Source organism: Balaenoptera borealis, assembly GCF_965194805.1.
Source record: "Balaenoptera borealis genome assembly, chromosome: 20".
NCBI lineage: Eukaryota > Metazoa > Chordata > Mammalia > Artiodactyla > Balaenopteridae > Balaenoptera > Balaenoptera borealis.
Genome location: NC_138879.1, coordinates 24,993,584 through 25,009,758, shown reverse-complemented (window position 1 = coordinate 25,009,758; position 16,175 = coordinate 24,993,584). Strand labels below are relative to the sequence as shown.

At 42.2% G+C, this 16,175-nt stretch overlaps 1 protein-coding gene across 1 annotated transcript in view; it reads left to right on the top strand.

The window, feature by feature from the left end:
- The first annotated feature begins 437 nt into the window (after nucleotides 1-437).
- The window catches only part of B4GALNT2 (beta-1,4-N-acetyl-galactosaminyltransferase 2 (SID blood group)), a 60,371-nt gene continuing 44,633 nt past the window's right edge, over nucleotides 438-16,175 (top strand). Inside the window, 2 exon segments of the mRNA XM_082373165.1 lie at nucleotides 438-839; nucleotides 1,693-1,775. Coding sequence (XP_082229291.1) covers nucleotides 1,762-1,775 — 14 coding nt within the window. The 5' untranslated portion in view covers nucleotides 438-839; nucleotides 1,693-1,761.

The window sequence follows — 16,175 nt, the reverse complement described above, 5'->3', positions numbered from 1 at the left end:
ACCGGTCATTTTGCAAGCATTTTAAATGCCTTTGTTTTATTTTTTTAAAATAAATTTATTTATTTAATTTATTTATTTTTGGCTGTGTTGGGTCTTTGTTGCTGCACTGGGGCTTTCTCTAGTTGTGGCGATCTGGGGCTACTCTTCGTTGGGGTGCTCGGGCTTCTCATTGTGGTGGTTTCTCTTGTTGCGGAAAATGGGCTCTAGGCATGTGGGCTTCAGTAGTTGTGGCGTAAGGGCTTCGGTAGTTGTGGTGCGTGGGCTCAGTAGTTATGGCTCGCAGACTCTAGAGCGCAGGCTCAGTAGCTGTGGCTCACGGGCTCAGTTGCTCTGTGGCATGTGGGATCTTCCCGGACAAGGGCTCGAACCCGTGTCCCTTGCATTGGCAGGCAGATTCTTAACCACGGTGCCACCTGGGAAGCCCAATGCCATTGTTTTGTCTAGTTTAAAACAAGGTTATGTTTGTGACTTAAGCTGGGTCATAGTAAAATACAGTACAATCGCACTTGAGATGAACCACAGGAAGCCGCCCAGCACCGCACCTGGCTTATGAAAAGGGTCCGGCAAATGCTAATTTCATGTGGAATTCACCAGCCTCTTCCAGACACAGAGGCATTAAGTGGCTGTAAGGGGCTGTTAGAGGGATTCAACCCACTCCAGTTTTCCTCCCCGCGTCTTTTGCCGGAACTGTTCCGGTGGGGTGTGGGGTGGGGAGCGAGGTGGAGGCGGGGCAAAGACGGAACTCAAGTGTGAGCTGCGCGGGAGGCAGTGAGGCTCGCGGACAGGTGGATACCTGTCCTTCCCAGGTTCAATGGGAAGGAAAGCGAGAGGCCGTGATGGTAGGGAGGCTAGAGGTGGGCGCGGGGATTTTGTTGCTCCTTAAGGTGGAGCGGGAACTCCGTTTACTCACCGAGCGGGAGAAGTGGTCCCCGACCGAGGCTGGGAAGTTGGGAGAGAAGCGCGGGAGCGGGACTGCAGCCCTTGGGTAGGGTGCGCTACGCGTTCGAAGAGCGCTGCGAGGACGGGCTCCGAGAACCCAGGGCGGGTGACCCGGCCGGGAGAAGGGAAGCGCGGGTGCCGCGGGGTAAAACGCCGGGTCCACGCGGTTCTCCGCAGAAAGGCCCCTTCTTTCACCTCGGACCACCAACAAGGTGGCGTCTGGCCGGCGTGGGGGTTCCGCGTACAAGGGACAGAAACTGCTCCACTCGCCCGGGGCTTCCGAGTCACCCAGACTCACTTCGAATCCCAGCTCTTCCACCTACTAGCTGATCACCCCACTTCTTCTCAGCTTCCCCGTCCTAAAAGTGGGGCTAATAACAGCACTCGTCTCTTGGGGCTGTTGCGACGAATAAATGGTACAACGTAAATAAAGCGTTTAGCCCCCAAGCCCTTGCCTAGTATCTATCACAAGCAGGGGCTGTGGTCATTACTGTCACCTTTTCGGCAATTCCCTGGCGGTCCAGTGGTTAGGACTCAGGGCTTCCGCTGCAGGGGGCACTGGGTTCGATCCCTGGTCCGGGAACTAAGATCCTGCAAGGTGCGGTCATCCCCAAAAGACCACAGAGATGCTGGGACGGACTGGCGCCAAGCTGGGCGGAAGGCAAGACCCAGGAGGTGGGCGGGGGTTGGTGGTGACGTGGACGGGTCCGACCCAAGCTCTAGCGGCTTCCTCTACCCCGGGTTGGTTCCAAGGGCTGGACAATCGGCGGGGTGGCTGCCCGGCTCCACCACCTCGGAACGTGCTAGGCGGCGGGTTTCGGGATGACTTCGAGCGGGTGAGTGTCCCCGAAGCAGAGAAAAGTGGGAGGTCAGACTTGGCCAGCCGGACGCGCCGTCGGGGAGCGGCCAGGTGCGGGGGCCGCGGAAGCCAGGGCCGAGGGAGGGGGCAGCCGGTCTCTAAATAAGTCCAACCGGTCCCCTACGTAGGTGGGGCAGCGAGGAGACAGTACCTGGGGACGGTATTGAGAGCCCCTGCTCGTTATCTACCGCTGCGCTCCAGGGAACACTGGTTTTCGAGGTGGAAAATTCGACGTGGAGGTTGCCTCTCGTGCTTGGAGTGCGTAGCGCGGTGGTGCCGAGCGTGGGGGGCGGCCTGGAACCCGGACGCCCTGACCAGGGCTGGACATGTGGGTCCCTGGCGATGTGGGTCCCCGGCGAGGGGACCGCGGGCTCTGGGCAGTCGGGAAACCGAGGCTGCTCCTTCTTACGCAGCTTCAGAAAACAGCCCGGGGTTTTGGAGTCAGGGATTTCGAAAAGTAGGTTTTCAGGTTCAGGCGACAGCCTCGAGGCAGAGTGAGCGTCTGTTTTGGGGGCTCCGGGCGCTAAAGCCTCTAAGGAATAGCATAATAATTACCGGGGGAAAAGTAGACTTGGAGGGCTCATTTAGTTTTTATAAACCAGGAAGAAGGATCAGAAATACATTTTGTGCCTTTTTTTTTTTTTAATTTTATTTATTTATTTATTTATTTTTGGTTGTGTTGGGTCTTCGTTTCTGTGCGAGGGCTTTCTCTAGTTGCGGCAAGTGGGGGCCACTCTTCATCGCGGTGCGTGGGCCTCTCACTATGGCGGCCTCTCTTGTTGCGGAGCACAGGCTCCAGACTCGCAGGCTCAGCAACTGTGGCTCACGGGCCCAGTTGCTCCGCGGCATGTGGGATCTTCCCAGACCAGGGCTCGAACCCGTGTCCCCTGCATTGGCAGGCAGATTCTCAACCACTGTGCCACCAGGGAAGCCCCATTTTGTGCCTTTTTATCCCCAAAGTTTTCTTTTTATTTTTAAAAACTAGAACGATCATTTAACACTAACAAGAAAGGTGTCTCCCGACAATGCAAAAACGTGTTGCTCAGATGATGTTTTATGAGCGTTAAAATGAAGCACACGTTGTACAGAGGCTGCGGCGGAGCAAGGGGAAGGAGGCAGCCCTTGTGTCGCCTAAAGTCCCTGGCTAAGGCTTTCATTCCAGCACCTTCCTCATTCCCTCACCCCGCATTCCTTAATAAGTGATGAGGAGTCCTGGTGCCAGGCTCCAAACTGGTGCCAATGAATTTAAAGCTGGCAAGTCCTCGGCAAACTTGACTTTCCTTTCACATATGGACAGCTGGAATCGTGAACAAAAGGTCTGGCTTTTAACTGAGGTTGTTGCTGTTTAATTTACATCTCTATGATCTTAAGGCGGCTGGCCTGTGTGGCCTTGGGGAACTCACGTTTCTTCCTCCGAAGAAACTATTTATTCTAAACTTTTCTTTGCCTTTTTAGTTTTCTTTTTTATTAAAAAGTATCTGGCTTTGAAATAGGTATTTCTGATTTTTGTACCTCTGAGATAGGCTAGTTGACTCCAACACACCCTACCAACCCAGGAAATGATCACTACAGTAGCATGCAGTAAACTCAGTAAATGTTAGGTTTTTTTTTTGCATATTAGTAAGTTTTATTTAAAACTAAAATGCCAGTGACTTAGGAAAAATGGAATTATTATTCCATTATAATGTTATTCATATTATTATTCAATCATTCATATTATGAATATCATTCATATATTATTCATATAATATTATTCATATTATTCATCTGGCAGGAATAATCTAGGTTTTCATGTTTTTTATTCTTTGGTAATACCGCAGGACCTTCATCGGCAAATGCAGCATGTGGCATATGAGTCAGGGAAAATGAAGCAGCGTTATGTTGCGCAGGGTGTCTCCAAAAACAGTTTTCAGACTGATGGGAAATACAGACAAGAGGGCTGTTAGTTGGTAAATTCATTTCATTTCATTCAGTGTGGAGCACTTATTACGTATAGGTTACGTATACGTTACGTATAGGTCCTGTTCTAGATTGTGCCACTAGTGCTCACCGAAGCACTCTTTGAAGGATTATGTCCATGCTATAGTTGTGGAAATGGAGAATGAAATGAAGTTTGCCCAAGGACTACAATGGAAGGAGCAGGTTGGAATCCAACTCCGTTTGAGGATAAAGCCAATATTTTTTTGATTGGGACATTTTATTCATAATATTTCATTCCACAAAAGTTTGATAATCCTACCACGTGTGAGGCATCATACTAGGTACTGGGAATACAACTGACATGACCTCTTGGAGAAGTTATGACTCTAGCATATTTGACATCATCAGCTGATCATTTTTTAATACTCCCCTTCTCTATAGGACAGAATTATTTTCAGTAATAATATGTAATACCAATGACAATTACTGTTGTCTTGCTTTCTTTTCATTTGAAGACAGTTTTTAAAAACTACAATTAAAAAATTTTTTTATTTATTTATTTTTGGCTGTGTTGGGTCTTCGTTTCTGTGCGAGGGCTTTACTCCAGTTGCGGCAAGCGGGGGCCACTCCTCATCGCGGTGCGCGGGCCTCTCACTGTCTCGGCCTCTCCCGTTGCGGAGCACAGGCTCCAGACGTGCAGGCTCAGTAGCTGTGGCTCACGGGCTTAGTTGCTCCGCGGCGTGTGGGATCTTCCCAGACCAGGGCTCGAACCCGTGTCCCCTGCATTGGCAGGCAGATTCTTAACCACTGCGCCACCAGGGAAGCCCTACAATTTTTAAAGATATGTAAACTGGGTAAAATATCTTATGTATGAATTAATCCATAAGTGGTAAATTCACACTTACCAAACAAAATATACTTGGCAGTTTGCACTGTTTTAAATTTTAAACACTAATGAAAAACTCAAAGTGGTCACACTAATGGCCGAATTGAAGTAACTGATGCTTGGTTTCATCTTTAAAATCACTGTGCGATTAGTGTTTATTTCACATCTATTGCGTAGATGGAGGAATGAGTAGTACCCCCTAGGTTAGAGACACAAACTGCTCCCTAAGCCAGCTTGAACAATTCTGAATGTTATATATTTACTCTGATTGCAAGTTTACTCTTGAAAGGAACCTATGTTGCTGAGCCAGGTAGTATGTTAAAATCTCACACCATGATTGTGGATATGTCTATTTCTCCTTTTAATTCTTTCAGGATTTTGCTTTATGTATTTTGAGGCTATGTTATTAGAATAAAGAATTGTTATCTCTTCCTGTGAACTGAATATTTTATAACTTGAGGTATTTATCTGTGGTTTTGGCTTTTTGTCTTAAAAGTCTACTTCATTTGATATTAATATAGAGATATCAACTTTATCTTCGTTACACTTGGTATATTTATCTTTCCTTTTACTCTCAGTGTTTCTATATCACTGTTTTAGATGTGTCTCTTGCAAACCGTGTATAATTGGGCTTCTTTTTTCCATCCAGCCTGATTACCTTATGTTTTAATTGGAGCATTTAATCAATTTACGTTTATGTAATTATTGATACAATTGGTTTAAATCTAACATCTCAGTGAGTGCTTTCTATTTGTTTTACCTGATATATGTTCTTCTCTTTTCTTGCACTATTTTGTATTATTTTTTTTATTATCCCATTTTCCTATTGAATATTATTTCTTATTTGTACTATTTCTATAGTAGTTACTCTATAGATTATAACATATTCTTGACCTATCAAAGTCTAAAATTACTTGGTATTTTTAATCTTCTTCCTAGACAATGCAAAGACCTTGGAACACTTTTAGTCTGTTCGCTGCCTTTCCTGATTTACATGTCATTACTTCACCCTTTTTTGGTTATATTGTGCTTTATGATTTTTTTTACTGTTTTGTTTAGGAACAAAACAGTATTATTTTATACAGTCAGTAGTCATCTAGACTTACCCACTTATTTGTCATTTTTATTTCTCTTCCTTCTTTCCTTGTGATCTTCCTTCTGGAGTAATTTGCCTTTAGTAGTTACTTTAGTGCAAGTGTACTGGTGACAGATTCCCTTAAATGTTGATTGTCTGAAAATGCCTTTATGGGCACCTTCATTTTTGAATAATTCTGATGGTATAGAAGATATTTCAGTGTCTCTGGCTTCCCGTATAATCTGCTGGAAAGTTAACTAGTAATCTCTTTTTTTTTTTAATAGGGAGCATTTTCTTTTTTCTTTTTTTAAATTTTATTTATTTATTTTATTTATGGCTGTGTTGGGTCTTCGTTTCTGTGCAAGGGCTTTCTCTAGTTGTGGCAAGCAGGGGCCACTCTTCATCGCGGTGCGTGGGCCTCTCACTATCGCGGCCTCTCTTTTTGTGGAGCACAGGGTCCAGATGAGCAGGCTCAGTAATTGTGGCTCATGGGCCCAGTTGCTCCGTGGCATGTGGGATCTTCCCAGACCAGGACTCGAACCCGTGTCCCCTGCATTGGCAGGCAGACTCCCAACCACTGTGCCACCAGGGAAGCCCAGTAATCTCTTTTAAAGGTAATCTTTTCTCTTCTGGCTGTTCTCATTGTATTTTATTTATTTATTTATTGAAAAGCACTTGTTAACATTTAATTAATCTCCCACCATGTGGGTTCAAGCTACCAGGGCACATGCCCCACCCACACCCTTAATTTCGGCTCTTCTGCTGAAGAATTTGGCCTTCACTTGACAGGCTGCTTTGGGAGCTTTCCCTTCCCCAGAACTTTGTAGTAACCTGATGGCACCACATCAGCTATAGGAGCCGCTCCAGTCTTGTTCTTGACAGCATTTACTCGTGTCTGCTCACTGACCGAGGTTCCACAATTTATCATGGTTGACAGCTGGGCAGAAGCTCTGGTTCTTCTTTAAGTGGTAATGCCTCATATCAACTTTCGCAAAGTATCCTCGGTGACTGGGGAGAGAAGGCAACCATTTTCATTACTCTCACTCCAATTAAAAAGCTATGTTTGGGGCTTCCCTGGTGGCACAGTGGTTGAGAATCTGCCTGCCAATGCAGGGGACACGGGTTCGAGACCTGGTCTAGGAAGATCCCACATGCCGCAGAGCAACTGGGCCCGTGAGCCACAACTACTGAGCCTGCGCGTCTGGAGCCTGTGCTCCACAACAAGAGAGGCCACGATAGTGAGAGGCCCGCGCACCGCAATGAAGAGTGGTCCCTGCTCGCCGCAACTAGAGAAAGCCCTCACACAGAAACGAAGACCCTACACAGCCAAAAATAAATTAAAAAAAAAAAAAAAGCTATGTTTATCATCTTCACAGTCCGTCTCCCCCCATTACAGTGTAAAAGTTGTTCACTCGTGCAGAAGAGTGACATAGCAGGTACTCCAGTTGTTGAATAAAACAAATCTTTCAAAAGCCACCAGGGATTTCCCTGGTGGTCCAGTGGGTAAGACTCCGCGTTCCCAATGCAGGGGGCTTGGGTTTGATCCCAGGTCGGGGAACTAGATCCCACATGCATGCCACAACTAAGAAGTCCGCAAGCCACAAGTAAAGATCCCATGTGCCGCGTCTAAGGCCCGGTGTAGCCAAAATAAATAAACAAAATAAAATAAATAAAAAATAAAAATAAAATGTAAAAAAAAAAAAAGCCACCAAAGACTATCAGGTGGGAAAGACTAGCCTTTTCATGGAACCAGAATAAGTCACTGAGAAAGTCAGGCCAAGACTAGAATTTAGGTCACTTGACAGCTTCTACACACTCCTGTAACAGAGGTCTCCTAAACATTCCCCTAATTTGTGGGCATAAGTGGATCTAACAGTTGTGTAAGTCAATCTGATACGTATCAGTAACCTGGTGACTGACTATGCCATGAGGGCCACAGCCAGTGAGTAAAGTCAGCAGTTACTCTTGGAGGACTCTAGCACATTAAGGCAATAGCTGATACCCAAGTGTGACTAGCCTCGATTCTCCTTGTATTTTAATTTTGACTACTGATGTAATGTTCTTTGGTGTGTGTTTATTTTAAAATTTTCTTCCTTGTGGCTTAAATAGAATTTCTTGAAATCTCCTTCATTAATTTGGAAAGTTTTCAATCATTTTTTTTCTTCAAGTATTACTCTGCCCCATTCTCTCTCCTCTAATACTCCAATACTCACTGTATCCTCTGTGTCCTTAATTCTTTTCAGTAATTTGAGATCTTTTGTTCCTCTGTCATTCATTTTGGCAGTTATCTTCTATTTTATTTTATTTTTTTATTGAAGTATAGTTGATTTACAATGTTTCAGGTGTACAGCAAAGTGATTCAGTTATACATATACATATATATATCTATTCTTTTTCAGTTTCTTTTCCATAATAGGTTATTACAAGACACTGAATATATTTCCTTGTGCTATACAGTAGGTCCTTGTTATTTATCTGCTTTATATATAGCAGTGTGTATCTGTTAATCTCAAATTCCTAATTTATTCCTCCCGCCCCTCCACCCGCCTTGGCAGTTATAGTCTGACTTATCTTCCAGTCTTGTCTAATTGTCTGTTAAATTAACTTTTCAATAGTGTTATTTTATTTTGTATTTCTAAAATTTCTGTCTGTTTCTTTTTGTATTCTCCAATTTTGTGTTAAAATTCTCAGTAATTAATTTATAGTTCTTTAATACTAAGTCTATTTACTTTACAATATATGTCTGATAACTCCAGTATCTGAAGCCCTGTGTTTTTATTGCCTTATTTTCCTCTTTTTAAAAATGCTATCTCCACATGTGCCAAGCAATGTCTTTACAAAATAGTTTGTGAAAATAATCTGAGACCTAGGATAACTTCTGCCAGAGATGATTTATGTTTAGTTCTGCTAGGCACTGGGTTCACTAGCAATGTGGGATTGCCTCAATCCAACTTCAAGAGATGACGGGAAGCCTTGTGGCCATGCCTGGGAATTCCTATCTGATTCTGGTTCACTCCTCCGAGGTGTAAGCCATTGGAGTTCCAATGCAAAGCAAAGGAGATTCATCAGGAACCCCCCTGCCCATCTCCATTCACGGTGGATCTTGGACTCTAACGTTTATTCCCTTAACCCCAAGGGGCTGAGATAAACACGCTCAACCTGTGAGACGCTCACTTAGGAATCAGCAAACACATCCAGAGGAAAAAGTAGCCTCCATCCTTAGCCTCCATTATCTCTTGAATCCAGTCCCAGTAATTCTTCACTGTCTTGGTAGCCATCTGATCCTTTCAGGCAGATTTGTTGTTGCTGTTGTTCAGCTTTTCTAGTTGTCATCAGTGAGAAAGTTGGTCTGAATTGCCCAGTCCATTGTTATTGGAGGCAGAAGTCTCTTTTGCCTCTAAGGCTCTTAGTCTAGCCAGTAGAGGAGGCAGGAGCTCCGTCAGAATGTTTTTCTGACTTTCTACCAATCACAGTAGAGGATGGGGTATAGCCAATTCTAATTTAGTCCAAGGAAAAAAAGATGATGTTATTTGTGTTCTTAATATAGTGAAGCAATTCATAGGTATTATATAATTACATAATAACTCATAGTTATTATGTAAATAATTTGACTAAGTTTCTGTTACTTGCAACCAAAAATTCCTGACTAAAATATTTAAAAGTAGTGTGTATATATCACCTTTGCCCACAATTTCACCAAACCTTTTTGGTTATTTATTTATTTTTTAAATTAATTAATTAATATATTTATTTATTTGGCTACGTTGGGTCTTCGTTGCTGCGCGTGGGCTTTCTCTAGTTACAGCAAGCGGGGGCTACTCTTCGTTGTGGTGCGTGGGCTTCTCATTGCGGTGGCTTCTCTTGTTGCGGAGCACGGGCTCTAGACGCACGGGCTTCAGTAGTCGTGGCACGTGGGCTCAGTAGTTGTGGCTCACGGGCTCTAGAGCGCAGGCTCAATAGTTGTGGCGCTCCGGCTTAGTTGCTCTGCAGCATGTGGGATCTTCCCTGACCAGGGCTCGAACCAGTGTCCCCTGCATTGGCAGGCGGATTCTTAACCACTGTGCCACCAGGGAAGTTCCACCCTTTTTGGTTATTAACTTAATAGGCATAAAATGCTACTTCAGTGTTATTTTCAATATCAATCTTTTTAACTTACAGGTGAGAACAAATATTTTCCTGTGTGTTCACCTACTAAATGTACTTATTCTTTGGCCAGTCATTTCTTCATATTCTGTGCCCATTTATTACTTGGTGTCTTGGTGGTTTTCTCATAGGTGAATTAAGATTAAACCTTTGCTCTCATATTTGTTAGGAACCATTTCAGTAGTCCAATACTACCATATTGATTTCAGGTGTTTTTTCACTGCGCAGACATTTTTAAAAGTTCTGATGCATCTTTAAATATTTAAATCTTTCTCTTTGTAGATGTTTCTATGCTGTCAAAGTGTCATGGTTCACAAAGGGATTCTTGTAATAAAGCACACAGAATCATGAGACTACTTTTTTAGGCAAAAGGAAAATCTTGACTAATCCGTTTCCACTGTCTGCAGAGACAGCTTAACATCAGACCCTACTTGCTAGGGTACAAGAGTGCTTTGGGGCAATGAGGATCACCACCTTTGACTCAGGACTCAGGCTGCCTCTCTAGTTTCTGCCTGGCCCCAAAGCTCTCTGTACTTGGACTAGGAGAACCACTTGGCAGGGTTAACAGCTTCACCTGGCTTGAAGTGACAAGTTGCTATCAGCTGATACACATGACAAGCTCATTTCCTTATTTCTCACTGACTTTATAAATTGGATTTTGGCCCTTTTTCGAATGTTTCTCAAATATGGTCCAACCAGAATAGCAGACCCATACAATTATAACTTTAATATCCCCACGTAAGCACATAAACAGTGTGACTTTAACAGTGTAGAACATTTGTAGTCGTCTGTTAAAAATTAGGCTGTTGAACATTTTGTTAGGAATCTCCTACCGAACAATTCCTATTAATGACTGCATCACAAAATGCTGTCCCTAGCTGGAGCCAGCTTTGGTAAATCAAAACTCCAAGCTGAGACGGGTCTGATCAGATGGTTGAACTTAACTGAGAGGAAGTAAAGGCCTTTTTTCTGCAGGCATGTCTATAACTTGAATAGTTTAAATATGTCTATCTTGTTCTGAATGCCGTTTTAGAAAATTCAGATGTTACAGAAATATATAACAAAATAATGAAAATTCCACATAAAATTCCACTCAAGTATTTCTGGACTTTGTTTGTTTTTAATATTTATTTGGCTGCGTCGGGTCTTAGCTGCAGCACACGATATCTTTTGTTGTGGCATATGGGCTTCTCTCTAGTTGTGGTGCTTGGGCTCTAGAGTGCTCGGGCTCAGTAGATGCGGCACGGCGAGCTCTCTAGTTGCTGCGCAGAGGCTTAGTCGCGGTGTGTGGGCTTAGTTGCCCCTTGGCATCTTAGTTCCCCGACCAGGAATCAAACCTGCGTCCCCTGCATTGGAAGGCGGATTCTTAACCACTGGACCACCAGGGAAGTCCCATGTATTTCTGGACTTTGGTTTATTCCATTTACCTATTTGCTTATTCTTGAATCAATAACATGCTTTTAGTTACCTCTAGCTTTACAATAATTTTATTCTCTAGTAGTATGGCTCTCCTTATGTATAATATTTTCCTTGCTATTCTCATGTGTTACTTGCAGTTAGAGTCATTTTGACAAATGAAAAAAAAATTTTGTTGTGGGTTCATTTATGTAGTTACTGTATTGAATTTATACATTAATATAGGGTGAAGTTCCATTTTCACAATGTGGAATTATTCTAGTCAAGAATAAGAAATTTATCTCTATTTATTTGTACTTCCCTAATATACTGGTTTTTCTTAATTCTTTTATTTATTTATTTATTTTTGGCTGCGTTGGGTCTTCGTTGCTGTGCGCGGGCTTTCTCTAGTTGCACAGAGTAGGAGCCACTCTTCATTGCAGTGCCTGGGCTTGTCATTGCAGTGACTTCTCTTGTTGCAGAGCATGGGCTCTAGGCGTGGGCTTCAGTAGTTGCAGCACGTGGGCTCGGTAGTTGCAGCGTGTGGGCTCAGTAGTTGTGGCTCATAGGCTTAGTTGCTCCCTGGAGTGTGGGATCTTCCTGGACCAGGGATCGAACCCGTGTCCCCTGCATTGGCAGGCGGATTCTTAACCACTGCACCACCAGGAAAACCTCTTTCATTACGTTTTGACTCATGGTTGTTGGCTTATAGAAAACTGGGTAATGTAGTGTTTAAAAGTGTGGTCTGGTTTTGAATCCTGTATCTAACACCAACCAACTGTGCAAGTTGCTTTTGCCCTCAGCTAATTCATCTGTTAATTGGGTGGAGTAATGGAACGTCTTTATTATGTTGTTGTGAGAATTAAATGAGATGATACACACAAAGCTCTTGGCAGAGGGGTAAAACAGTGCGCGTTCATTAGATTATAACCATAATTATTATTATTTTAAAAATATTTATTTTGTAACTGGCTACCCTACTAAAATCTCAGTTTCTAATAGTTTCCCATTTAAAACATTTTAGTTTTTCCAAATATGCAATTATTACGTCTTGTAAATAATTATATTTTTAATTACCCTTTTAGTTATATATCTTTTTTAGTCCATAAGCTAATTTTATTGCATTTATTAATACTTTCATGATAATATTAAATAATAGCAGTGGGCATTCTTATCTTGTTCCTGGATATAATGGAGTTTTGCATAATGCTGGCTTTGGCTTGAAAGGTAAATCTTTTGCCATGTTAAGAAAGCATCCACCTATTCTTATTTTACCTGAGGAATTTTTACTTAATTGTTTATAAATCCCAAAGTTTTATTTTTAAAATTGTCAAAGAAAGCTTGAAACAATGTTACTGAATACACTCATACACCCTGCACCTAGATCCACCTAGATTAATATTTTACCACATTTGCTTTATCTATCTCTCACCCCTTCTTTTAAATGGCTGAACCATTGAAAAGAAGTTTCAGACATCTTAACACTTCACCCTTAAATACTTGAGCATACTTCTAAGAATAACAGCATTCTCCTATATAATCACAATATAATGATCTCACCTAAAAAAAATGAACAATTCCTTAACATGATCTAACATTCAGCCCATGCTGAAATATTCACAATTGTCCCCTAAATGGCTTTTTAAATTTATTTTATTGAAGTATAGTTGATTTACAATGATGTGTTAATTTCTATTGTATAGCAAAATGATTCAGTTATGCACATATGAACATTCTTTTTCGTATTCTTTCCCATTATGGTTTATCACAGGATATTGAATGTAGTTCCCTGTGCTATACAGTAGGACCTTGTTGCTTATCCATTCTATGTATAATAGTTTGCATCTTCTAATCCCAAACTCCCAATCCTTCCCTCCCCCCTTGGCAACCACAAGTCTGTTCTCTATGTCTGTGAGTGTTTTTTTCTTTTGGCTGCTCTGCGCAGCCTTGTGGGATCTCAGTTCCATGACTAGGGATTGAACTGAGGCCATGGCAGTGAAAGCACAGAATCCTAACCACTAGGCCACCAGGGAACTCCCCTGTGAGTCTGTTTCTGTTTTGTAGATAAGTTCATTTGTGTCATATTTTAGATTCTACATATAAGTGATTATCATATGATATTTTTCTCTGTCTGACTTACTTCACTTAGTGTGATAACCTCTAGGTCCAATCAACATGCTGCAAATGGCATTATTTCATTCTTTTTTATGGCCAAGTAGTATTCCATTGTGTGTGTGTGTGTGTGTGTGTTGTATACATATATACCACATCTTCTTTTATCCATTCATCTATCCATAGACATTTAGGTTGCATCCATGTCTTGGCTATTGTAAATAGCGCTATTGTAAATAGTGCTGCAGTGAACATTGGGGTGCATGTATCTTCTCGAATTATGGTTTTCTCCGGATATTTGCCCAGGAGTGGGATTGCAGGATCATATGGCAACTCTATTTTTAGTTTGAGGAACCTCCATACTGTTTTCTGTAGCGGCTGCACCAATTTACATCTCAACCAACAGTGTAGGAGGGTTCCGTTTTCTTCACACCCTCTGCAGCATTTGTTATTTGTAGACTTTTTAATGATGGCCATTCTGACTAATGTGAGATGGTACCTCATTGTAGTTTTGATTTGCATTTCTCTAATAATTAGCGCTAAATGTCTTTCATAACTGTTTTTTGGAACAATGATCCAGTCAAAGTTCACACATTGCATTTTGTTGTTTGATCTTTTTAGTCTCCTTAAACTATCAAAAGCTATCCTATCCCTCCACTTTTTTCTTTTTTCTCTTTTCATACCATTGTCTTTTTGAAGAGTCCAGGCCAATTGTCTTACAGAACGTTCCACATCCTGATGTGTCTGATAGTTGTTGATGGTGTTATTCAGTTTGCTTCTTTATCTGCTGTTATTTCCTATAAACTGGTAGTGAGGTCTCTGAGTCTTGACTATATATTGATTCAACATTTTTGGCATTAATACTCCATAAGTGATTTGTGTGCTTCATATCACATCATATCAGGGGGACATTTTGTTAGGCTGTCTCACTATTAGTGATGCTCATTTGGATCACGTGGTTAAGGTAGTGACTACCTGATCATTCCATTGTAAAGGTGAGTTTTTTTTCTCTTTGTAAATAGTAAGCAATGTGGACGTTGGCACCATTCAATATCCTGCTCCCCAACAGCCTTCCACCCAATGGTTTTAACATTCATTGATGGTCCTGGCCAGAATCATTTATTACATTGGTGGTAGCAAAGTGGTGATTTATTTCTCTCATTCTATCATTTCTCCTACATACATTAATTTTCATTTTTTTGAAAAGAGGAGCTTTTTTTCTTCAATGGGTAAAAGATTAAGATTTCAATTACAGAAAAATTGATAAAATATATTTGCATGCAAAAATATAAGCAAAGAAAAAGGGAAAAGTTCTGGAGATCCATTGTATAACAATGTGAACAATATACTTAACGTTACTGAGCTGTACACTTAGAAATGGTTAAGGTGGTAAACTTTATGTTTATTCCCACAATTAAACATTTTTTTAAAAAGAAAAAAGACAAGTGACAAATTGGGAAAGACAACCTTAGCTATTTACACCACAGACAAAAGGTGAATATTTCTATACATCAAGAGCTTCTAAAATTAGGGAAGAAAAAGCCTGTGGAAGAATGGGCTAGAGCAGGGCTTCTCCAATTGTGGTCCGTAGACTCCTGAGGGTCCCAGTGACCCCTCAGGGAGTCTGCAAGGTGAAAACTATTGCATGATAATAGTAAGATGCTATTTGCTTTTTTCACTGTGCTGGCATTTGCACTGATGATGCAAAGGCAATGATGGGCAAAACTGCTGCTGGTACCTTAGCTTGAACTGGTGGGAGTTGTACTTTCCCACCACACTCAGGGAAAAAAGCCAGATTACTTCAGAATATCCTTGATGAAACAGTAAAATTGATTGATTTTTTTTTTTTAAATGTCAATTTTAAGTAGATCTTTTGATGAGAGGTACACGTAAAACATTCCTGCTAGAGACTGAAATGCAGTGATTGTTGTCTCAAGAAAAAGTGCTTGTGCAATTTGAGTAGCGAGCTGAAGTAGCTGCTTTTCTTTTTTTTTTTTTTTTTTTTTTTTAAACTTATTTATTTTTGGCTGTGTTGGGTCTTCATTGCTGCAGGCGGGCTTTCTTTAGTTGTGGCGAGCGGGGGGCTACTCTTCATGGTGGTGTGTGAGCTTCTCATTGCGGTGGCTTCTCTTGTTGCGGAGCACAGGCTCTAGGTGCGTGGGCTTCAGTAGTTGTGGCACGTGGGCTTCAGTAGTTGTGGCTCGTGGGCTCTAGACCGCAGGCTCAGTAGTTGTGACACACAGACTTGGCTGCTCCATGGCATGTGGGATCTTCCTGGATCAGGGCTCCAACCCGTGTCCCCCGCACTGGCAGGTGGATTCTTAACCACTGCACCACCAGGGAAGACCCTGAAGTAGCTGCTTTTTAATGGAAATCTTTTTTTTTTTCTTTTTTTGTTTTGTTTTTCTTTTTATAAATTTATTTATTTATTTATTTTTGGCTGCGTTGGGTCTTGTTGCTGCACGCAGTCTTTCTCTAGTTGCAGCGAGCGGGGACTACTCTTTGTTGCAGTGCGCGGGCTTCTTATTGCCGTGGCTTCTCTTGCTGCGGAGCACGGGCTCTAGAGCGCAGGCTCAGTAGATGTGGTGCACGGGCTTAGCTGCTCCGCGACATGTGGGATATTCCTGGACCAGGGCTCGAACCCACGTGCCCCGCACTGGCAGGCGGATTCCTAACCACTGCGCCACCAGGGCAGCCCCTGAAGTAGCTGCTTTTTAAAGGAAATCTTTTTTGCTTGAAAGAATAAGAATGAATAAGAATAAGCTGGTTATTCAGACTTCTGTATTGGGTAGATGTCGTCTCAAAAAAATGAACCAAGTGATCTGCCAGTTGCCAGTATTTGTTGC